The sequence below is a fragment of the Hemicordylus capensis genome, chromosome 5 (assembly GCF_027244095.1).
Source record: "Hemicordylus capensis ecotype Gifberg chromosome 5, rHemCap1.1.pri, whole genome shotgun sequence".
NCBI classification, from domain to species: domain Eukaryota; kingdom Metazoa; phylum Chordata; class Lepidosauria; order Squamata; family Cordylidae; genus Hemicordylus; species Hemicordylus capensis.
The window spans coordinates 199,453,855-199,478,547 of record NC_069661.1 but is presented as its reverse complement, the minus strand read 5'-3'; the positions used below and the strand labels follow the sequence as shown (position 1 = coordinate 199,478,547).

Here is a 24,693-nt window from a genome sequence, read left to right as displayed (position 1 = left end):
AGAGTTAGTTTATGACTGAAGCCAAAATGGGTTTAGGCTTGAAGTATTCTGGTACCCACTGCTTACAGTGAAGAATCTCTTCATGCCCACATATATTGATGAACATAGGATATTGCTTGAAGCAACACCAATATTCATCCAGCTGCATATATTCTGTACATCAAAATTTGATTTGGTTATCCCAATTCTGAAATCTGCTAAATACTTGAACATCAACCAGTTTGTGCCTTTGACATGACTGATTTTCAGTGGAATTTTTTCCCTTGTGAGTGTACTTAGATATTTAGCCTTCATCTTCTTAAATCCAAAGAATGGGTAGGTAAGTCTGAAAGCTGAGACCCATCAGCTTAGCAGCATTTTCATCTGGTCTTTTTGTGTTTGTTTAAAATGAATCATGACATGACATTAAAATGCAGATTGCAATTCAACACCAAAATCTTAGTTTACTGCATGTTAAGCAGCTGGACGACGGTGGTGCAGTATTCTTCTACAGATCACAAACCCACTTGTAAAACTTCTCAAATGTCTCTCTAGAACCCAAACTGCTGTGGCTTCCCTGCAGTGGTCTCAAACAAAGAGAATAGCTTTCAATCCATATTAATCTGAAGACATTAATGAAAACAGACATCATGATGGTCACTTTACTGTGTTGGTGCCTCGGGAATGCATAATATGCTCCAAACATGGCTGAAACATGCAGATACATCTTTTCTTTATTGACTTAAGTCTTAAGTGTTGTTGGTTTTTCCATCTCAACAGTAGTTTCGAATGGGTCCAGTGGAATAGAATGAGAGAAAAGCAAACAGAAGAGTTGAAAACCAAAGAATTATTTCCCTAGATTCCGGCAGCAATTTGTACCATGCTAACCAAAACATTGTTTCAGCTAGGAAAGTGTACATGCACTGATGTAATGAAAACAACGTTCATAATAATGGCATGGATAAAAGTGATGCACTCATGATGAGGCTGCAAAAAGGAGATTCTTACCAATAGAGAGGCAATAGGCTAGGACAAACTCACTGCATGATATTTTAATATGTATGCTTTAATTCTGGAACAAAACCAAAACAATAAAGACAGCAGAACTGGAAGTAAAAAGACTTCCAGACTTCCATGGAACAACATTATTTAGCATTATGAAACTTATCTTTATATCACATTACTGCATTCTAATGTGCTCTAAACATGCATTAATGCAGTCCTATCAGTGTGTGCAATTGTTGAGTAGAATCTAATGCATCTTTACACAAAAATATATTTACATCATTCATATGCTGGAGAAAGATGAAAATTCCACATTCTGCTTTTTAATGGATGTCCATTCCAATCCACAAAACAGCTAAGCAACATATTTAGATTTCTTTCTTCTTTTATTTTGCTTGACTGAGATGTGGATCAGGCTGTAAATCAGCTTAAATCAAAGAACTTTAGTTCAGCTGTAGATCAGGCCATCTCAGTCACAGACCATTATGGAATCACAAACCGTGATTACATGTTTATACCTGAATATAAGCTTTGGATTCTACAAATCACGATATAATAATTCAGACATGTTTTTGCATCTTAAATCATATTGCAAAATGAATTTCAGATACAAATAGTTATTTTTCTGACTTTATAAAACATGGTTGCCAAAAATGAAAAGTTGGAAATGGTGTGGAGTAAAACAAAATACAGCGTACCCAGTTCTCCAGAGCGTTGCGTCTGACTGGTGGCTGGAAAACAGAGCCCTAAAATGATGCCAAGGTAACAGACTTCTTCAAAAGAAACAGTTCTCCATATGTTTAAATGCTGAGGCTCAACTACTATTTCAAAGGTTTCATCTTCTTTTTGCCACTGCCCCATCCACCGCTGAGCTGAACCGGATGGTCTCGAAATGATATCCGCTCTTTATGTGAGGGGCCCAAATGTGATCTCTCAGGTGCAGGTGCATCCTTTTCTACACAAGCAGAAACTGGTATTAACATGCCTTTGCTGAAATCCAGTCAACTTCTTTTACATTTAATAAGACAGCAGTAGCCTATCAACAATATGATTCAACATGCCTAATTCTATCATTTAGTTCACGGTTTAAAAAAAAAATCAAGAAGAATATCTGAGGTACTTTTAAGCAATTAACTGATTAAAATACTTTGATCTCATGGGCGATGTGAGGATATTTCACACACACATACACACACCTGTTTCTTTTGACCAAATGCAGATAAAACATTCATTGGCTGGGAAATCATATTAAACACATTGCCTGAATCAAGAGATGTACAGGCTGATAACAATGTGATCACCAGAGAATACGTCCTCACATAGGAATGGCTGTGTTTAAAGATACACATTTTAAATATATAATTAATGCATTCAATTATGCATTAATTAGATTAGATTGCACTGATAATGACTTGATATTTATATTTGCATTCAAGCTGTAATAACCTTCTTCATTGATTTTGAATGGAACCACCTTCTGAGTAAGCATGCTGAAGATCAGAATTGTAAGGATATTATAAGATAAGCAAACTGAACAATTAGACAAATATACACTTTAGGTATTCAATATTTCCTATTGTGTTCAATTATTTCTTTATAATTTACACAAATCTCTCTCTCTCTCTCTCTCTCTCTCGCGCACACACACACACACACACACACACACACACACCCACCCCAGAGAGAGATCATTTTCATAGTTTCTGGCATCTTTTAACCACATGAAAATAAAAATTCCAGATGATTTATGGATCCAACTGGTTACTCTTTTAATTCCTCAGCCCAACATACGCTGGCCAGACTTCTACCCCATGAAAATATAAAAAGAGGGCTATTTACTACAGTGAATAAGAAAGGTGAAAGTTCACTTAGATACGGAAATATTTAACCGCATTCAAATCTTAAGTCCTCAAAGACAGCTATAAAAATTCAGTTGTTGTCAGCAACTATACAAGTATTTGAGTATTGTAGTCCTCTATGTCTGTCTAAGGACCAGGGACCAATGAAAAAAATGTTTAGGGCGAGATGGAGAAAATGCTTTGGTCTTCGTGGCAAGCCATCACTTGCCACCTGGAGAGAAATTTAAAGGTCTGGCTGGTAGCTGATGTGTGCACTGGCCCTTTAAGCATCTGCCTGAAATGAGGATGTGTGCATAAAACACTGACAGCATAGTCTACACAATATGCCAACATGCATCTAGCAAGTCATTTTCCAAACCCTAACTTAAAAGGAACAGTACAGATTTTGTTTTCTTCTTCCATTGGTCAGGTTACAATTGCAGGCACAGAGGGGAATAAATGATTACTACTGCTATGACGATAATGAAGATGTATATGCCCCTTTTCAACAAAAATTCTCAAAGCAGTTTACATTGATTGAATGAATGAATAAATGATTGATAGGTAGGTAGGTAGGTAGGAAGGTAAGTAAGTAAGTAAGTAAGGTTCCCTGGCCCAAAATGGCTCACAATTGAACAAGAAATATAAGGCTGACAACAGCAAGAACCACTGGAAGGATGCAGTGCCGGTGTTGGATATGGCCAGTTGCTCTCCCCTTGCTAAATACAAGAGAATCACCACTTTAAAGGTGCCATTTTGCTCAGTTAGCTTTGGGGTGACAAGAGCCACAACCAGACTTTTGGTCACCAAAAGTTAACCCAGTGTTTTTCACACTGTTCCAACCAGTTTTGACCTAGAAAGAGAGGGGAGACCTAGTTAATGGCATCCATCTGTACTTGCACCCCCAGGCCCCAATGAAGACAGGACACGCTTGGCTGGAGTAAATAAGGGCCACTTTATTAAAGTACAGTGATGATCAAACTTGCAACGAGGACCCTAACCAATCAGAGTGTGGGTACTCCTCTGTGTGGTGGCCAATCATAGTGAAGGGCATCCTACTCCAGGGTGAAGGGCTGGGTCCTGATCTGGTCAGGCTCCATGTCCTGACCTCATCTCACTGCGAGGCTTACCCCCGCTGAGGGGGGGAGGTTTGCAATATGGAGGTGAAGCAGCCTCCCAACAGTGATGTCTCTCCCCTGTATTGGCCCTAACTCCTGGGCCAAGACAGAATAAATGGGGAAGATTCCTACCTGGTCTCAAACTGACTGGCTAATCCTGCACTGTGTATCAGGGAAGATGGGCAGGTGCAATGCTTTTCAACCTGATGACGGGAGGCGGGCTTCTCAGAGTGTAAGTCTTGTACACGTACTTCCTATTGGCTGTTGAAGCTGCCGCATTTGGTGGACTGCCACTCCTTCCTGTTTGCTCGCAAAATGCTCATTAGCTAGCAGCTGTGCAGTGGCTGGAACAAGAGCACAGCAGTGTTCCCTGAGGTCTTCCGTGAGCACACAAGTTTTTAAATGTCCACTCAGTTAATTTAAGATTCCGCTCAGGCTGAATCAGGAAGGCCCCACTTTGAATGCATCTGTGCACACACTGCCTTGATACTACCACCCAGAACAAAACTCAGGCCACACACAGATGAAAAAAAGAGAAATGTTTCTCAGTAGAAATATGGCTGCAGAGGGTGAAGCCACTATACGTAGGTCATTTTAAACAACCAAATGCCAGGAACAGGATAGACATTTTTCACCCTGGAAAAGTCCAGGTCTTTAGAACTCAACTACACATTTTAACCCCTGCATCCACTCTTTACTGCTAAGGAGAATGGGAAGGGGATGATCTGGAGGAGCTGAGCAGGGGAGTAGGGAGGGTGATTAGCCATTGCCCTGTCCAAAGCTTTTTCCTGAACCCCTCTTGCCAGCAAGGGGTTTCTGAATCATATGTAATCTCACAAAGAAGTGTCTAGAAAACCTTTTAGGGAGAAAAGCAGCAAAAGATGGATTTTAGGGTAGGTGCGGAAGGGATTAAGCAACATGGTTTTAGTGAAATCTGGATCAAATTCATTAAATCATGGTTACGCTCACAGTGTCAAAGAAACAAATTGATTCTGTTGCCCATTCTGGGCTTTTCAAAGTTGTTGCCGTTTGGGTTATTTTATTTGCTTGATTAGTGTTAATGGGAAGAAATATTCAGATGTTTCCAGTATATCTGAAATTTTTGCTAAGCAGTAGTCCACATCAGTGCTGTTTAGTTAATCACAGTCTATTCAAGATTTGAACTAGTTCATTGAAATCATAAGAAGAAGATAAGAAACGCCCTACTCTGAGAGAAAGACACATGTAAATTCAATTATGTCTTTGGTAAGGTTTCTAATTAAGGGAAGTGAGAAAACAACATTATTGAGTTCGTCTGTTTCCATAATTGAGGCATAACTTTAAGGTTGGAAGATGCTGTTAAAAATAAAAAAAAGGAGGGAAGAACATTATGGAGGTTTTGGAGATTGCTGTTTTCTTGTGAAAGAGCCAGTCCCTTCCTTGTGTTTAGACTAAAAAAAGAGCTTAGGGCTATTTCTTCTATATGTCATCCTAGATCTAATATTTGTCATTACAGGTTGCTGTTGTAGGGGTATGAATTGTTCCTTTGTCTATCTTTAGGAAACTTATTTTCTTGTCTTTCCTACTTCCTATCCAGCTTTTATGCCTCTGGAAGTGTAATTACTGTTTCCATTCATTAAAAAAAACACTATTTCGAAATGCTTGGCAAATCTACTTTGAAGATTAGGTCACAAATTGTTACAAGATAACGACTTAAACTTACAACTAGTCCATAGGATGCAAACCATCTTGAAGATGTCCTATGCAAAGCCCATTAAAATGAATGGCTGACATGATGAGGAAAATTACTTGTAGCAGTTCCATTGAAATAAAAAGGACAAATTAAGCATTGCCTAACTTGTCCTTTTAATCTGAGTGGGACTCATAATTTTCGTCATTATGTCAGCCACTGACGACGATGATGACAAATATTTATATAGTGCTATTCAACAAAGTTCCCAAAATGGTTTACATAGTGAAATAGAAATAAATAAAGATGGTTCGCTGTCCTGTCCCCAGTGGGCTCACAATCTAAAAAGAAACGTAAGATAGACACCAGCAAGAGCCACTGGAGGGATGCTGTGCTGGGGTTGAATAGGGACAGTTGCGTTCTCCCTGCTAAATATAAGAGACCTGCCACTTTGAAAGGTGCCTCTTTGCTCAGGGGAATGCATTGAGTGTTGTGTAGGAGCACATTTGTGCTTTGCCTCTCATTCATTCCATAGGAGAACCTCCTGCTGAGTTGCATCCAAGCTTTGTACTGAGTGACAGCTTGAGCATGCAATAGCATGCTTAGGCTCATCCAAAATGTGCTTATCCTTGGGTTTGTTTTTTTTAAAATCAAAATATTTATTTCTGTTTATTTCTTAGAGATATGGATTTTTTGTTTTGTAAACAGTAACTGCTATTTAGCTTTTTGACTTCAGATACTGTATCTGCAATAAAGACATCAGAATTATTAAACTGATGTAAGAGCCTCCAGCATCTCTCCGGTCAACTCGAAAACACGACACAGATCTACATGTTAGGTCGCCTTTCATCTCTCAATGACATTATTCAGGTTGTCAGAAATTCCTATTGGACTCTTTTCAGAAGTTAAACACTTGATGAAGAAGGGTGGGGATATTTTCAGGTGGACAATTAAGACTTCTGGAATAGTTGTCTGATTCTAATTGTTAGTGAGAATGCTTAAATGTTCTACCGTGATGTGTTCCGGATGTAAAATGGTTGCCAGTAGATGTAGTCCTAGGCCAAAGACTTCTAAAGTTCTTTGTCCTCCTGCCTGACACAGCCTTAGAGCAGGGAGTTGGGGACCCTGGGGAACCAGTCAGGAACTTTCTTTACGCAAGCTCTGCTGAAAAGAACAGGATTTTTTTGCGGAAAAAATGCAGCCATCTTGCCTAACTCTTATTCATTTGAGCAGGGCAGTGTTAAAGTTCTTGATGAGTTTACTAGGATCTTGTAATTTTAGCCTTCATGCAAGACAACCCTCAGCTCCAGCTGCAATAAAGCTGTTAGGAGGAGACAGAAGAGAAAAGAAGAACAGAACAAAATCCCCCCCCCCTTAATCTTGTTATCAGTGGTCGTCTACAGGGATGTCAGAAATGAATGTCTTGTCCCTTTAGCAACACAGTAATACAACAATATTTGTTCTCAATAAAACCATGACTAAAACAATGCAGAACTGTTTGTTTCCATTAATCTGAAAAATGCAGTTATCATCATCATCGTTATCAGTAACGATATGTCAGGGGTGCATCAAGGTAAATTTGGTTCCCGGACCTGAAGGGCTTCGAAGGCTCCCCCACTGCAAGGCCCCTCTTAAATTTTTTCTAATGCAAACCTTTGCTGGGCTTCCTGGGGTGCCTCTGTCCTGGGGGACCTCCTGCCACTCCTTGCCCCACCGCTGCCTGTGCCCATTGCTGCCCCAGCCGGCACGCAGCTCCTTGCCCTCTTTGCAGCTGCCATGTGCGTGGCTGGGGTGTGTGTGCGTGAGCCGAGCAGGCCTCGGCCTCTCCCGTGGTGGCGGCGGTGGGCACAGCAGCTGGTGGGCCTGTCTGTCTGGGCCTTCAGCACCTGCGCAGTGGGAATATAGAACCGTCACAAGCCCGTGATGTCATAGGCTTGCAACAGCTTGGTATTCCCACTGCACAGGTGCCGAAGGCTCAGACGGACAGGCCCACTAGTTGCTGCGCCACCACCATGGGGGAGGCCAAGGCCTGCTCGGGTTACCCCCACCCCATCCCCCAAGTCGCACACATGGTACCTGCAAAAAGGCTGTGAAAAGGATGAGGAGTGGCAAAGCGGCCTTGGCAGTGGTGAACACAGGCAGCGGCATGGGGGCAGGAGACCCACCAGGACATCTGGCGGCCCCCCAGACTTAGGAAGCCACCGACTGGGGCCCCAAGTTCCAGGGGTGAGAGCACCTCTGACTGGGGTAAGGCTGCTCATGTGAAGCACCAGGATTGCAGCTCCTCTCCCTCCCCCAGGCTTATCCCGGCAGCCCAAGCATACATAGAGTCAGGCAGCTAGAGTGCCCGGCTCTGGGGAAATCCCCCAATGCACTGTGCTCCTCGCACAGTGCATTGGGGGATTTCTGGAGGCCAGGCTGCATTTCCCCAGCATACAGATGGCCGCATGGCTCCCAGCAGAGCCACCTATGTGAGCATGCGAGTTGCATGGCCAGGAGCAGAACGGAGATTGTCTTGGGGGAAGGCAGGTGCTGTCCTGCCTCTCCCCTGCCCTCCCTGTCCCATTTAAAGATCATGTGAATGACCTTATTGTGTTGGGTTGGAGAAGGACAATTGCTCTTCTCCTGCTAAATATAAGAAAGTCTGCACTTTCAAATGTGCTTCTTTGCCCACTTAGCAGGAGGTTGTACTTAAAACCAGTTCCGAACCTCTGTAAGAAACCCCCTTACAGTCTACACCATGACAGTCTGAAATGTACAAAAAGTTTTATTTCATATATAATACAGAAGGAACAGAAGTTGAATCTCTGGAAGATGAATTTTTGGAAGAGATCCAAAATGTTCTGGGGCCTATACTGAAATAGCATGCAAAGTGGCACAGTTAGGCTTCTTTGAACATGACCTGAGGTTTCTGATGTGATGAGTAGTCAGTAATATCAGTATTTACTCATGTAGTAGAGGCCTTTGGAGTCGAAAAATATGGGCCTAGTGAGGCCTGGGAAAGTCCTTGGCTTGTTATGATAGGTATATGGGTATAATGGCAATGCTATTGCCATAGCAGAGGCCTGGGTATAGTATAGCCTTAAGATGGTTGCTGGCTGCTTTAGGCCCATGAGATTTCCAGAAGTGGCCTCACGTATTTGGGTCTGTTGGTGGAAACATGGCCAACTCAACTGGAATACTAGACTTCAGAAGGGCTGGAACACTGCTGCATCTCTAGCAATTTCTAAGATTTCATGGATGTTAAGACTCATCGAAATCAATGGCATTTACTTCCAGTGTGTATGCTCAGTTCTGGGACAAACAAATGTGTGACTGTTACTGGAAAAAGAGTTTGATACTCATTCATGGTAGATACAGTATATATTTCCGGCCATTCAAAATTTGAACAATATTTTAACACAGAGGATAAGGTACTTGTATGTTTAAAACAAATCAGTTGCCTCAATATGTACTGAAATAACTTCTTAAATTTGGAAATGAATATTCATGTTTCCAAGCAGTCAGTACTCTTCTCTTTAATCTAGTTTTTTTTTTGGGGGGGGGGGGGTTGGGGTTGGGAGGTGGCTAATGATTTGTTCTGGTCTTTCTTTCTTCCTTTTTTGATGGCTAAATCCTCAGTTCTGCAACAGATGTCAAAGCTGACATATGCTCTGTTTTGATAAGTAATGCTATATAGGAAATACTTGCAATCTTTTTTTAAAAAGAAGAGAGATAAAAGGCTTTGCAAATCGGTAGACTGACATGCCACAAAGTTTGGTGAGATGTCATAGTATTTTCATCAGTATATCTAGCATTGTATGACTTGATTTATAATTTATACCAAAACTCTTACCATATTGTATTGCTTAACAGCAAATATAGCATGGGGGTAGGGGAACCCCACATATAATAAAAGCGACCAGAACAAATTCTGAGCAGCAAAGTGTTTACATCAAGTTGAAGTTCTGTGAATAAGTTGAATTCAGCAGGTTTGGGATAAATTTAATATTATAGTTACATTTGATTGTTTTTAGGCCCATTCTGAAATTATCATTCTAAATATTATTTTAACAGTTTTAATTATTCTGTAGTGATAATCATGAAAAGGACAGTGAATTAAAAACACATAAGTCATTACTCTGGTTTCCTTAAGCAGAACCTATGATTTACAGTCATAAGCCTATTAAAACATGGCGATCTATAAAAATTCACAAGGGAGGACTGAGTTTGGAGTGAGTGCTTCCTCTAAGCTGGATTCCCTTACCCCACACAGTCCTTAAGACAGTAACGAGGCAGCCCTGACTATCCTGCCAAAAGGATCTGGTGTGGGCAGGAACAAAGCTAAACTCAGATTATATCCATTTCCCTTTTAATTTATTATTTATTTATTATTTATTATTAAGACTTTTATACCGCCCTTCCAAAAGGCTCAGGGTGATTTACATTAAAACACCATTAAAATCAGTTAATAATTAAAACAAAAATTATAAAGCATAAAAGCAATCAACAATTAAAAACATCGTAAAACAGCAATTAAATAATCAGAAGAATTTAAAAACAAGTTTTAAAAAGCTGAGAAAGCCTGTTGAAGAGATGTGTTTTCAGGTGTTTTTTGAAAATTGCCAGAGATGGGGAGGATTGTATCTCAGCAGGGAGCACATTCCACAATCTTGGGGCAGCAGCCGAGAAGGCCCGTCTCTGTGTAGCCACCAAACGTGTTGGCGGCAACTGGAGACGGACCTCCTCAAGTGACCTCAATGGGAGGTGGGGCTCATAGCGAAGAAGACGCTCTCTTAAATACCAAAATAAAAAAATATTTTTTTAAAAAAACAGTTGTTCAGGAGAACTAATTGTATTTTTAAGAATATCTTTACATTTACCCCAAAGACTGAGACTTTCTACATGTCTGAATAAAGTGAAGGGCTGAAACTCTGACTGAATTATTTGGTGGAAGTCCTATTGAAATTAAATAGTCCTTTGAGTAACTCCTGAGAACTATTATTGAGTGACTTAGTCTGGATGTCAGCCAATGATATTTGTAATCAGAGTCACTTAGCATTTCAATTATTTCTTTGACATTGGTAGAAAAAAGTATTCTACTCATATCAATATTTTTTTCTACCAGGAGAAAAAAGTAGAAGGACGTATTGAAGTACTTTGTGTTGTTATTAAAAAAAAAAGTGCTCTGAAAGATGAATGCCTTGCAGATATTTCAGAATATCCTTAATAGCCTGACTAAAGAAAAACTGAGGGGGAATTTTGGGCGTTCTTCAGTCGCAGTTCCCAGTTGCCACATAGCAAATATCTCTTGACACTTAAAAGGAGTTTCACTTAAAAGGAGTCTTGCTTTCATCTTAGGTTCAAATTTAGAACAAACAATCTCAGTGGAAGCATATAAGATCTGGGGTACACCTGAAGAAGCTCTTTGGATCCTGGCCTATGATTCAAAATTCTTTTAAGGTGGAAATTACAAATATCCAAAATTACTTCTAGATAGAATGTATAGAAACTAACATAGTAGTAGCATTTAACCAAACCTACCACTTTATTCACCCGTTAGACATAATTGAGTCACTTCCTCATTTATAGTTTTACAATATTGAAATAGTTTTGTTTTTTGTTTTTTTTTGGTCTGGCATTTCAACTACTTAAAAACTCCCATTAAATCCTAGGCTTTTAATCCTCTGGTTCTTATATTCAACATACACTTTCATACTAAACATTTGTATTAACATATAAGCATATTAAATTGCCATAAAGATTTTATGCAAATGCTATAACATCAGGTAGTTTAGTGATGTGCTAAAGTAACTGGTGATATGCCTCAACTTCACAACTGATCTGCTGGCATAGCAAATCTTTGCATTACCAATGTATAACTAACTGCAGTACGAGGTTCAATGCCTGCTATCTTCACAACTGCCTTTAGGTACTCTAAGAAAACCTCCAAAGGTACACAGACAATTCTTTATTCATATTTACCATTTAAAAACAATAAAAACATGTAGATGCTTCTCAGTGTAAATCAAAGCCTCAACATAAAGTGCATGAAACTGTGCCATTCATTTCAGTGAAATCTTCCAATGAGCAAGTGTGTTTAGGACTGGGGCCCAAGAACTAGACAAATATCTGTGTTTAGAAAATGAAAGATCAAAGAATTTGGTATGGCCTACAGGGATGAGTAATTAAATTATAGATTCTAGTTAAACAATATCTGTGATTATGTTAATTTATTACATGACTATATATAATACAATATATATTGCACACAAATGCATTTGTATACACAGGAATATGCATATTTGTATATATGTTTAAATTATCTATGTGGAAACACGCACACACCATTTTGTATATCTCATATATGCACATTTTATACACACACAGAACAAAATTTCAGATAAAGGCAGAACCTAAAGTATTGGCTAAGTTGTAAGCATCCTAATAAAAATGCATGGTGCTGCTAAAGCCCATCAGGTAGTTTGTGTTTTCTCTGATTATGAAAAGGAAAGCACAACTTACTTGAAGATCCTGCAGAGTGTCTTTGTGGCTGATTATTTTTTTCTCTGTTCTGAGTCAAAGTACTTCCACTGGTCATGGAAACAAGCTCTAAATCTGTGTCTTCTCTCCTTACAGGGCTTGTCTGGAAGCAGTGAGAGAGAATGTACACAATCAAGAAACAAAATATGACATTTTCTGAATGCAGCTCACATTACTTTCAAATAAACAAGCCGGCTCTGTCAAACAATCTTCTTCAGAATGATCCCACAATCCTTTATTGCTGCCCAGTCTGAACAAATGTACTATGTCAAAGCATTTTTGTAAATAGGAGGCGATCTTAAAATTGTGGTTTGTGATCAGAATCAGTGCAGCAACAAAAGACAACATTTTAGTACAGTAATTTTGAAGAAAATAAATCTTGCAGACAACTGATGAAACCTTAAACAGCTTAAGATCATTTACTGAGTAGCCTATAATTTAAGTCAGAATTGGATGCCAGAAATGTTATATTTGATTATTATTTTTGCAATATTTGTGTTTAATCCAGAGCAAGCACCAGTTCTATCAATCAAACATCTAACAAGTAATTTATATCAGCTCTTTGCTACCTAACTGAATCTTGAGAAAAGGTTTGATGTATTGCATGCATATGTTGATTATATGAAAATGCAACCTTATTGATGGATTTAAAATAATAGAAAAGAGAAAATGTTCTCTCATGTCAGTAATATTTTGGATTTCGAATGGAGGCTAATTATTGAAACTAATGCAATGGCTTCAGCAAATGCACATTTGAAGAGAAATTTCACACGTTCCTCTTAAAATTTGTATATTTCAAAGGGATCATGCCTTTGAAATGTAAACGTGTATCCTAGTATATTTTGTCATCAAATACATTCAAAAGGTATTCGTTTTGAATGTAATACTCTACTAAATGTAAAAATCATGTATTAAATTACAATTAATAAGTGTACTACTATTTATAATACAATCAGTAGGAGCAACCAGTATTCCCTATAAGAGGGATTCCCATATGTTGACTACAGCTCCCAACATCCCCAGCTACAATAGACTTTAGCTGGGGATTATGGGAATTGCTGTCAACTACATCTGGGAACCCCTATCACAGGGAACCCTGGGAGCAACCACAAGAGAGTTAAGCACATTTACATCCAACTGATGCCAATGGGATCGAAGGACATAGCCAAATGCTTACTCCTCATTGATTGTGATGGAATAAGGGCCCTTGACTTCCAAATTGTGTCATAGGTGATAGATATGGTACCAAGATCTGTGCAGAAGAGATTAACACATGGCCCTTAGAGACATAGTTTATTTATTCTATTTTATTCTTATTCTATTTATTTATTTTATTTATATACCACCTGACTCCAGAGGCTCCAGGTGGTTCACAAAAACAAAGACAAATAAGACCAGCTATTAAAACAAGAAAAAAAAAAAATCTAGCACATTCAAAAATTAGGGCAATTTAAAAAATCTAAACAGCAATTATTTTTTTAAAAAAAACATTCAGAAATTACAAAAAATAATAATCTAAACATCAATTAAAAAGGCTGGTAAAGATGTTACACCATGAATGACTATAGGGAGCACATTCCACAGCCTAGGAGCGATGAGAAAATGTCCGCTCCCGAGTCACCACCAGACAAGCTGGCGGTATTTGGAGATGGCCCTCTCTCGATGATCTTAATGTGCAGACCGCAGTGGGGATCATGCAGAAGGCAGTGTGCTCCCAGTTTATGGGAAGCTGTAGAGGTAAAGGAAGGGTGTTTAACATCACCTCTCCCATGCTGCATGACAGAAAACACTGGCGCAGTGGCACAGCATTAGTCTTGATGTCAGCATTTACCCATCCATCCATCCATCCATCCATCCATCCATCCATCCATCCATCCATCTTTCTTAAGGACTCAATCAAAATATTGTTAATAAATATGATCCACAAGCAAATTTTTTTATATTGGCTGACATCCACAGAAGCATATGGGATGACATTGCACTAGCACAAAGTTGTTGCACTAAATCTGGAGCTCGTATTCCAGACTAGTGATGTGGAATCAAAGTCTGGTTGCAGTCGCACAATAACTGTAGTACAGTGTTCTGGAGGTCAGCTGATTTTATTATCTGTTTTTAATAATTGTTAGATGCCTGGAGGCTCTAGAAAGCTGGGATATATAAGTTTATAATTTAAAAAAAACACAACTATGGTACATAACTGAAATGTTTTCATTGTTGAAAGATGGTTGCTGTTATGTCCTATGTTGGGATCTCCATTCTTCTCTTAGCATAACCTCTCTCTAAAGATGCAACACTTTACAGAATAAGGGAGTGTTTCTGTCTAGAATAACTAGTAGTTTATTTTGTAATGATATTTAGATCTGGAGAATTTAACACTGCAGGCAGAAAGCAGTCTTGGAGTCTTGGATTTGTGACAATTTTAACATCTGCAAAGCCATAACATTGTGAATTAAAATGACATGTTTCCTCTTTGTGGAACCAAGTGGTCACTGTCATGCAGTAATGAATGAAGCCTTAGGGCAGGAATTGGTAGTAGATAACCAGACTGGAACTTCCAGTCCACATCTGGTGGTTGGCCATTCTCCATGTCAGGTTTTGCTGACCACCACTTCATGATATAAAGTGACATGTCCTGGAAAAGCAGTGGAGTTATGACAGTCAGACAGCCTAGTGGTCCAGTCACGCAGGGCTTAGATGGGAAGTGCAGAGCATTTCTTTGATGCTTATATTTGTTGGCAATGCAGATTCTAAATGGTTGTTTTGACTGCAAATACAGAATTGGAATTTGTGATCCTGGATAATTAAATATATTTATATACCGCTGAACTGACCATTGTCCTCAAAGTGGTTTACCAAAAGAGCATTAAAAATAAATCTAAAACAATAAAACCAAAAATAAACACAAAACTCTAAAACACTAAAACAGTCAGTGAGCTCATATAGAGCCAGCAGAAGTTTTAATGAAAAATTTGCGGGAAGTTTCTGGCGTCTATATGAATACAAGGAAGCCACCAATGAACCGCTCTAAAGAGAGTATTCCATAGATAGAGGGCAGCCACTGAGATGGCTGTCTTTGGTAATCACACCCATCACACCATTGTCAGTGGCAGCACCCAGAGCCTCTGAAGATAATGAATTAAAGCTGTATTTGCTCTACAGAACTTCCTGCCTTAACATTCATGCTGTTGGGGAACAATGTGGGGACTTTTCTGAACTCCACATTCTTTCTCCATTAGTGATATACTACTGGATGTCAGGAAACTGGGATAGGAGTGCGTTCACACATGCCTCCTCGAAGTGAGAATTTACACATAGATGGGAAGAACTCTGCCCTTAAGAACAGAATGATTAATATGAATGATTTGTGATGTGTGCCTGCAGATTTATCTGTAATCCAGGTGCTGAAAAATTAAAGAAATAACTCACACTGCTTTCAAAACCATTTAATTATCTATTCCAGATTTTTTAAAAACATCATTTGAGAAACATCTTACCACAAGCTGAACTCTTCCTCCCTTGAGAATTTCTGGGTCTATCTCAGGCAAGAAATGCTTGCTGTACAATAGTTAGAAAACAGCAAAAACATTAGTAACACGATATGCATCAGAATTACAAATTCCATGCTCCAAAGACTGTGATGGTACCATGCTACTTGGTACTGTGGACCAGCAGTGGGCATGCCCAGTGGAATTTCTGACTTTCTTTTCTTTAAATAGCAGAACCACCAAACTATATCACAGACTGCTTTTCTAAGTATTGATAGTGTTTGCATCTAAACAGAGTAGCTAAATATTTATGTTTTCACCTACATATTTAATTATAATGTACAGTGTAAGCTGCTTTGGGAACTTGTCAAGACTGAAAAGCAGGAGATAAATATAAATATAAATAAATGTCTCTGTGTTAAAAGTGGTTTGTCATGCATCTCTGGGCGACATGGTATTGCTTGAGAAACACAAGCTGAAAGGCTGCTTGGGCACACAGTCCATAGACCTAGTCGCACAGTTCTTAAATCTGTCTAAAACTGCTGTCTTGAGCATACCATCAAGCTGAACGCAAATTAATGGGACTTACTTCTGAATAAACATGTTCAGAATTGGGCTGTAAGACACCCACTGCTTGCAAACTACTGGGTCAAACATTTAGCTAAATATAATTAAGAATGTTGGATCATATTTTCACTGGGTTTAAGGAATATTGTTTTAAAGAATCTGGCTAGAACAGATAAGGCAATCAGTTACTGCCAGGACATTTAAGATAAAGAATTCAAAATGTAGGTTCTTTAAGTGCTAGACATTTATTAAATTTACGAGTTTATTGGAGGAGTATAAATTACACCTATCATTATCTGATCTTATTCAAGCAGTTTATTATATAGCAATAATCTTGGGTTTTGTTAGACAAGTCTATCAGCTGCTTGACCATACTGTTTCCGATTCCTTACCAATCAGTGTTTTGCCATCAAGTTCAGAGTAAGTAGGATCAGACACAATATCTAAATGATCTTAACAAATGCTAATAGAGTTATTAATATGCCCCACACATTTACCAAAGTAACTTAATAACATTTTACAATTATTTTTGTTGCATAGTTGCCACATTGTCTTATTGTAGAAAACTATACTGGTTTCCTTTTCTAAATGTTTTTATGGAAGTTAAAAATCAGTGAATGATCTGAAAAACAAGCAGTTGGAGTACTTGGGCCTCACTGATAACTGACTAAACTAAAGATAACACCCCGCCCCCTGCAATTTACTGTTTTGTCTGCTCATTTGATTTTTTAAAAAAGATCCCGCTAGTAATACATTTTTCAAGGGTAAATATACTAAAGTAGTACTTCTGTTTTTAAACGCCATAACATAAACATTAGCTTAAAATATTACACATTGGACGTTGGTTTTCTCTGAAGTTTATCACTTCTTTCAAGGTTGCTCACCCATAAGGATCATAACCTTAAATAATATACAACATAATCTTATCTGGATTTTAACTGCTTTTAAAGCTATTCATACAAATTGGCACTTCATTTCTTAAACATATTTATCTGAAATCACAATTGTGTTTCAAATAGGTGTGTGTAGGGCAGTAGCCTTTCTTACTCCTTTCTATTTGGAGTGGTTGTCCTACCATCTAGTATAAGCAGCTGTTCTCAATAAATGTGTTGCACATAAGCTGAAATGTAATGTTCTGATGTTTAACAGTGCTAAACATTAGTAGCTTGCCATAACGTCAACAAACATACTTCTTCTTTAGCAACTTTTCTAATTAACATTATTTATTATGCTCAACTTATGATCAACATACATACTAAGATAATATTTGGAAGCAGTCACGATCCAGCCCTTCCACAATATAGATATAGAAAGATAGCTTTGCTAGGGCCCTGCATCAGTCATGACTCATGCCAAAAGGCAGCACTTGCAAGGGAGGGAAGATTAAAAGAGAAGCTATTTAGAAAAGTCTCCCATTTACTAGTCAATGAAGTACACCCTGGTAGTGCTGCCATCTCCACCTAGGCATTGGCTGCAGATGCATTGCCTTCTGGGTATGCAGACTCCCAACATTAATAGCTTCCAAGTGAGGGAAGATGGAAAATCCAGGTAATTGGACAGCCAGCTGAGAGGCACAAGGAATCTTGGGTTGCCATGTTATGGCTTGTTGTCGGTACTGCATGTTCCAAGGCTATGATACAGTACGGGGCTTTGAAGGTGCATCTCTCACTTGGGTAGAAGGGTGTGTGCTATGGCCTGCCATCAATTGTGTGTTCTAGCTCCTCTAATGTGCTGCTTGTGTTGAATCATGTCTTGTTACTTCTGCAGCCTCTTTATATTGTGACCTATCCTGTTCCAGCTGAAATCTCTGCTGATGCAGGGATCTGCTGACACTGGGATCTTGTCAGAGTCCCAAGAGGAATGTGGATTTTGAATAGTTCCAAGAGAGTAGGGTACAACAGAGTATACTGGAAGTTGCTCCAGTGAGTGTTTGGAGCTTTTTTGGGAAGGTTTTTATAGCTGCTATACAAATAGAGTGGTTTACCCCACCACTTCTCTGGGGAAGGTTCTATAGCTTAAAGGGCTTTGTCTGATTTTATAGGCACTGACTCTGGTAGCATTGGGGGATCCCTTCTGTGACTGACAGGTCTTCAAGGGACTCCTACTCAGAGCATGTAGTTATATATCCTCAGGTTGTAGCAGGGGTGATGGATCTAGTTCCCCCGGTTCCCCTTGCACAGAGTGTCCTAATGGTGTGAGGTCACCTGGGGTCTAGTCTTCCCACCCTCTCATCTTTCCTCTTTTGGGGAGGGGGTGTCCTAAACATGAAATCAAGACATAACCATGTTAAAAAATATATTCATCTGTGCCTTCAGTCTTCCAACCCTCTCCTCCTACATAGAATGAACAGAATTCTGTAGAGAGAAGTATAGTAACTGTAGTGGGATGGAAGACTTCCACTTGCTGGGATATCTGCAGGTGCCACTGGCTGCTGGTACTCTTGAGTTTATATGCTCTTCCTCATGATCTCTTTTGTCTGCCAAAACACATCTATTTAGCTGGCATAAAGATAGAAATATATTTCTTCTACAAGTCAAAAGACCAAGTTTTCTCTGGCTTGAAATTTTGCGGATTTAAAACAAACAATTGAAATCTTGATCTTTGCTACTCCTTCTCCACTTCTTTCCCCTTTGTGTGTTGTTGCTAGGTACTACCCTTCACTTTGCTGCATGCATTCTTGCACAGTCCATGGCAAGCTCAAGTACACCACCTGCTATATTTCAGTGTATGACTGTATTATTTAGTGAATCTGATTAGCTATTAAATTACAAACTGAATGCATTCTGTAAGCTGCATAATAGAAGAAAAATATATGTTTTCCTGTATTTCCCCCCCATAAATATGGCCATTTGGCTTCTGACAGAAATATTCATGGATATTATGAGGAGATATTGTATGCTGACATGTCATAGCAATTCACTAAGGTCTGCAGTAGAATGAGATGCAGAATTTATTAAATTAATTCTCAACAGGAGTGTGCTTGAAACTTGGCAATGTCGCCCTTGGCTAAGAAGGCATATTTGTTTTAGGACAATTAAGATGGGTTTCATGTTACACTATGTATTATTGCAATCCAAAAATCTAATTTAAAGGCAATGATCTCACCATTTTTCATTTCTTGGACTTGCTTCTTCATAATCCCAAACCTGTGTATGAAGCCATTGGTATGTACGTTCTTTGTTCCTCTCTATCTTCTCTGCTACCTTATCGATGTGAGCCAATTCATCTTCCTTATCTGTGGATGAGAGATATTTTTGGGTTCTGTGGTTCCATAAAAACAGTTTGCATGAGACACACAAAAAACCCATCATTGACTTGCAGTACAGTTCTTGGACTTCCTAACTAGCAAAGCACGTGCATTCAGAGGCTCTGTGGGAACACAACAGGGGCCTGTGTACAACTTCCCCAGTCATCCACATGCACTGTTATGTCAGTGGGTGAAACTTCCTAGCTCTGCCCATGCTCTGGAAGTGCTCTGTAAAAGAGGAGACACATCTCCGAGGGCCAGAGAGCTTCTGGAGAATGGGCAGAGCTGGGAAGTTTCACTCGCTGGTGCAGTAATGTGCATGGATGACTGGAGGAATTGTGCATGGGCTCTTGTTGAGACTCTGCAGAGCCTCCTAAAGTGCATGCTCTTTTCATTAGGATGTCGGACACTGGCACTTACTTCTGAGTAAATATACAGAGAATCAGACTATTAGAGTAGCAAAAAAGAGGAAGCTGGGCAAACATCATTTACCAGCTATATCCTTAAAGATGCATTTTTACTCTGCACAACCCGAGTTTTCCAGTATTTATTTTTAACATGATATACTCACATCTGAATTGAAATATACATTTGTGTGAAATGCACTGGTCAATGATTGTAATAAAGTCTATCTCTCTCATTTATGTGAAAAAAGGACAAAATATCATTATTCTTTTTCTTTAAATGCTAATAAGGCCTCAGACTGGTGAAGCATAGGATTGTCTCACAATGATCACAGAGTAGGCCTAATATAAACACTTTTCTGAAGCAGTGAAGTATTTGAAATGTCTGGTGATGGAATGACTGTTGATTGTAAGAGACCTGGGGCAGACTGCTCCTCAGGCTTTGCTAGGTTTTTCTTTTCTTTTCTTTTTACATGTAGTATCATTTTGAGATACATATTATGCAGATGTTGTGTCAATATATGTTCAGATGATGTATTAATATATTTTCACTATTAATCAATATATACACAAGGTAATGCTGTAAAAACACCATCACTTTGAAAAGCAATACACTTTTTCCAATGGGTAAAATTTTATATTTAGATTAGAGGAGAGGAATAATAATAGGGTGAAGACAATAGATTTGATGGGTATTATTCAGAGTAAGGCTCAAAGACCTGGGAGCTCCTAAGGATAACATGAAGTCTAAAATACGGGTGGCAGAAGAGATGACTGAATCCTATCGCCCTTTAAATAGCCCCAAGCATCTTTCTGCTTTGGCACATTGTGCTTATAACATGTGTAGATAGAAACTGAACAATTGGGACAGCACACAAATTACCTGTGGCAGAGCCTTTCAGTTCCCTGTTATGTACTTGTCTACACTGTGCAGAATAGAATAGAATAGAATAGAATAGAATAGAATAGAATAGAATAATAACAAGTGCCGCCTCTTTAAAGAAGCAGATGAAACAGTGGACAACCTAATCAGCTGTTGTAAAATGATCGCACAGATTGACTACAAACAAAGGCATGACAAGGTAGCATCAATGATACATTGGAACATCTGCAAAAAATACAATCTACCTGCAGCCAAAAATTGGTGTGACCACAAAACTGAAAAGGTTGTAGAAAATGAAGATGTAAAAATATTATGGAACTTTCGACTACAAAGAGACAAACATCTGCCACACAATCCACCAGATATAACTGTAGTCGAGAAGAAAGAAAAACAAGTCAAAATAATCGACATAGCAGAATAGAAGAAAAATAAACAGAAAAAAAATAACAAAATACAAAGATCTACAAATGGAAACTGAAAGGCTGTGGCAGAAGCAAGGGTGTATCTAGGGTGGGGCAGGCAGGGCATGTGCCCTGGGTGCCACTTGAAGGGGCGCCATTTAATTTTTTTTAAAAAAATGGCCACTGAAAACAAAATGGCCACCGCGCATGCTCAAATGGCCCCTGTGAGGCCCTAGGCCATGCCAGGCCTCACAGAGGCCATTTGAGCATGCACATTAGCAATTTTGTTTTCAGTTGCCATTTTTTTTCTTTAAAAAACTATTTTAAAAAATGGCCACTGCACATGCTGAAATGGTCCCTGCGAGGCCCTAGAGGCCAGCAGGGGGAGGGGAACCTTTGCAGACCCCCCCACAGCCTTTAGGAAGCCCCCCAAAGTGGTTATAGGTTAATTTTATTTTTTTTAAAAAAATATATAATAGAAGTCACTGTACACATATTCAGTTTGGCACTATGTACAGAGAATCAGGGCTTGTGAATACTGAGCTGAACCTTATGAGCTAGGATTGTATTCATTTGCTCTTACTTTGCTTCTTGTGATAAGTGAGTTAGATGTGATGTCTTAATAATATGGCTATTAATGGTGAGTTTGTCTTTGAATCAGTGTGAAATCCTTAGTATTAAGGCCCACTGAGAGTTTCTTGCTCTCTTTCTCTCATTTTAACTGTCTTTCTGAAATACTAGAATATATTCCAAGCAGTGGCACAGTTTACTCTGCATATCCTTTAATTATTTTCAGAGTATCTGGGAAAAGTCAAATTCTCCATTTATTTTTAATACTTATGTAATAGCTATGCTACAATGCATAGTAGAGAATTAGACAGGCACTTGTGTTTAGTTCTCCAAGTACACCTCCACATAGTATTTGGGTATTTCATGAGCCCAGCATACTGAAATGTGTAGTTTTCCAGCATTTTTTGGTCTGGCTACATCCACTGCTAAATAGTTTTTGAAATATTAAAAGATTGACGAGCTTGATTTGTATTTTTCAGCTGATATTATAGTAAAGTTACCTAAAAGATGGGTGTCAGATGTTTGGACAGGGGGCGCAGTTTCAGTGCTTGCCCTAGGTGCTATTTTCCCTAGATACACCTCTGGGCAGAAGAAGACCAAAATAATCCCAGTAGTAATTGGCACCCTAGGTACAATTCCAAAACATCTTGAAGAGCACCTCAACACCATAGGGGCCACAGAAATCACCATCAGTCAACTACAAAAAACAATTTTCCTGAGAAAAGCCTACATTTTAAGGCGATACCTATAAAAACAACAATATTGATAACAAAATTCTGGTATCCCAGGTCCTTGGGAAGGACTCAATGTCTGGATAAAACAAACCAGTCAATAACACCTGTTTGAGCAAATAAGAAATAATAATAATAATAATAATAATAATAATAATAATAATAATAATCCCAGTCAGAAATTGAATCACTGCTAAACACTGTCTGTATATTCAGTAGCAATATAGCAATGGAGTTTGGACTAGACAAGTGTGCTGCATTAATAATGAACAGAGGGAAAATAACAAAAACAGAAGGAATAGAACTACCCAATGGAAGCAACATCAAGAACCTGGAAGAGAAAGAACATTACAAATACTTGGGCATTCTCCAGGCTGATAACATTGCACACACTGAAGTTAAAAGAAAGATTGGAAGTGAATACATCAGGAGAGTTAGAAAAATCCTCAAGTCCAAACTCAATGGCGGGAACACCATACAAGCCATAAACACCTGGGCTATACCTGTTATCAGATACACTGTAGGAATAATAGACTGGACCCAGGCAGAGCTAGAGACTCTAGATCGTAAGACCAGGAAAATCATGACCATCGATCATGCTCTGCACCCCCGCAGTGATGTCGATAGGCTATACCTCCCTCGCAGCTCAGGTGGAAGAGAAATGCTGCAAGTCCATCAAACAGTAGAGGAGGAGAAAAGAGGCCTTGAAGAATATATCAAGGACAGTGAAGAAGATGCACTTCAAATGGTCAATAATGCAAAACTATTCAACACCAATGAAACAAAGCAGGCCTACAAGAAAGAACAAGTCAAGAATCGAGCAGAAAAATGGAAAAAGAAGCCACTGCATGGTCAATATTTGCACAATATACAGTAAGTGGAAAATCAGACATCACCAAGACCTGGCAATGGCTTAAGAATGGCAACTTGAAAAAAGAAACAGAGGGTTTAATACTGGCTGCACAAGAACAGGCACTAGGAACAAATGCAATAATAGCAAAAGTCGAAAAGTCAACAACAAACAGCAAGTGCCGCCTTTGTAAAGAAGCAGATGAAACAGTGGACCACCTGATCAGCTGTTGTAAAAAGATCGCTCAGACTGACTACAAACAAAGGCATGACAAGGCAGCAGGGATGATACGCTGGAATATCTGCAAAAAATACAAGCTACCTGTAGCCAAAGATTGGTGGGACCATAAAATTGAAAAAGCTGAAGAAAATGAAGATGAAAAAATATTATGGGACTTCCGACTATAAACAGACAAACATCTGCCACACAATACACCAGATATAGCTGTAGTCGAGAAGAAAGAAAAACAAGTCAAAATAATCGACATAGCAATACCAGGGGATAGCAGAATAGAAGAAAAAGAAATAGAAAAAATCACCAAATACAAAGATCTACAAATTGAAATTGAAAGGCTGTGGCAGAAAAAGATCAAAATAATCCCAGTGGTCATTGGCGCCCTGGGTGCAGTTCCAAAAGACCTTGAAGAGCACCTCAACACCATAGGGGCCACAGAAATCACCATCAGCCAATTACAAAAAGCAACTTTACTGGGAACAGCCTATATTCTGTGACAACAGCTATAACAAGAGCAACAACATTGACAATAAAATTCTGGCATCCCAGGTCCTTGGGAAGGACTCAATGTCTGGATAAAACAAACCAGTCAATAACATCTGTCTGACTGTGTTAATAAATACTACTACTAATAATACTGAAAAATGAGCCTCAATATAAACAGAGAGTGCAAAATCTGATTCTGTGTGGGCCAGAGGAAGGCTCTCACTTTTCCCTTTAGTGTGGAGGAGAGAAGAGTCCAGACAAAATGAAGCAAGTGAGTTTCTATAATTGCCTTTTTAGAGGTGACAAGATGGCCCTCTTCTCATACTGCACACCAAAAGGGCATTTGTCAATTCCAACAGCCCCTTAAACAGGAGAGATATTTTCCTAATACAGGCACTAAGGAGCTGGGACCTGCATTCTCACTCAGCTCTTGGCCTCCACTTTTCCATTCAGCCATTCCCCTGTTTGGCTACTACTACTACTACTACTACTACTGCTGCTGCTGCAGCTGCTGCTGCTACTACTACGAAGAGCCACCTTAAGTGGCGCAGCGGGGAAATGCTTGAAGCAGAAGATTGCTGGTTTGAATCCCTGCTGGTACTATATCGAGCAGAAGTGATATAGGAAGATGCTGAAAGGCATCATCTCACACTGCATGGGAGGAGGCAATGTTAAACCCCTCCTGTATTCTACCAAAGACAATC

The 24,693-nt window shown here is 39.1% G+C and overlaps 1 protein-coding gene across 12 annotated transcripts in view; it reads right to left on the bottom strand.

Annotated features, from left to right (window-relative positions):
* Positions 1–1,015: 1,015 nt before the first annotated feature.
* The window catches only part of LRRIQ1 (leucine rich repeats and IQ motif containing 1), a 235,134-nt gene continuing 211,456 nt past the window's right edge, over positions 1,016–24,693 (bottom strand). For all 12 annotated transcript variants that reach the window (XM_053255309.1, XM_053255314.1, XM_053255312.1 and 9 more), the window contains 4 exons: positions 19,289–19,418; positions 15,626–15,686; positions 12,114–12,234; positions 1,016–1,939 (listed from right to left, as the gene is read on the bottom strand). In XM_053255309.1, the coding sequence (XP_053111284.1) occupies positions 1,806–1,939; positions 12,114–12,234; positions 15,626–15,686; positions 19,289–19,418 (446 nt within the window). In that variant the 3' untranslated portion in view covers positions 1,016–1,805. The remainder of the gene's footprint in view (positions 1,940–12,113; positions 12,235–15,625; positions 15,687–19,288; positions 19,419–24,693) is intronic.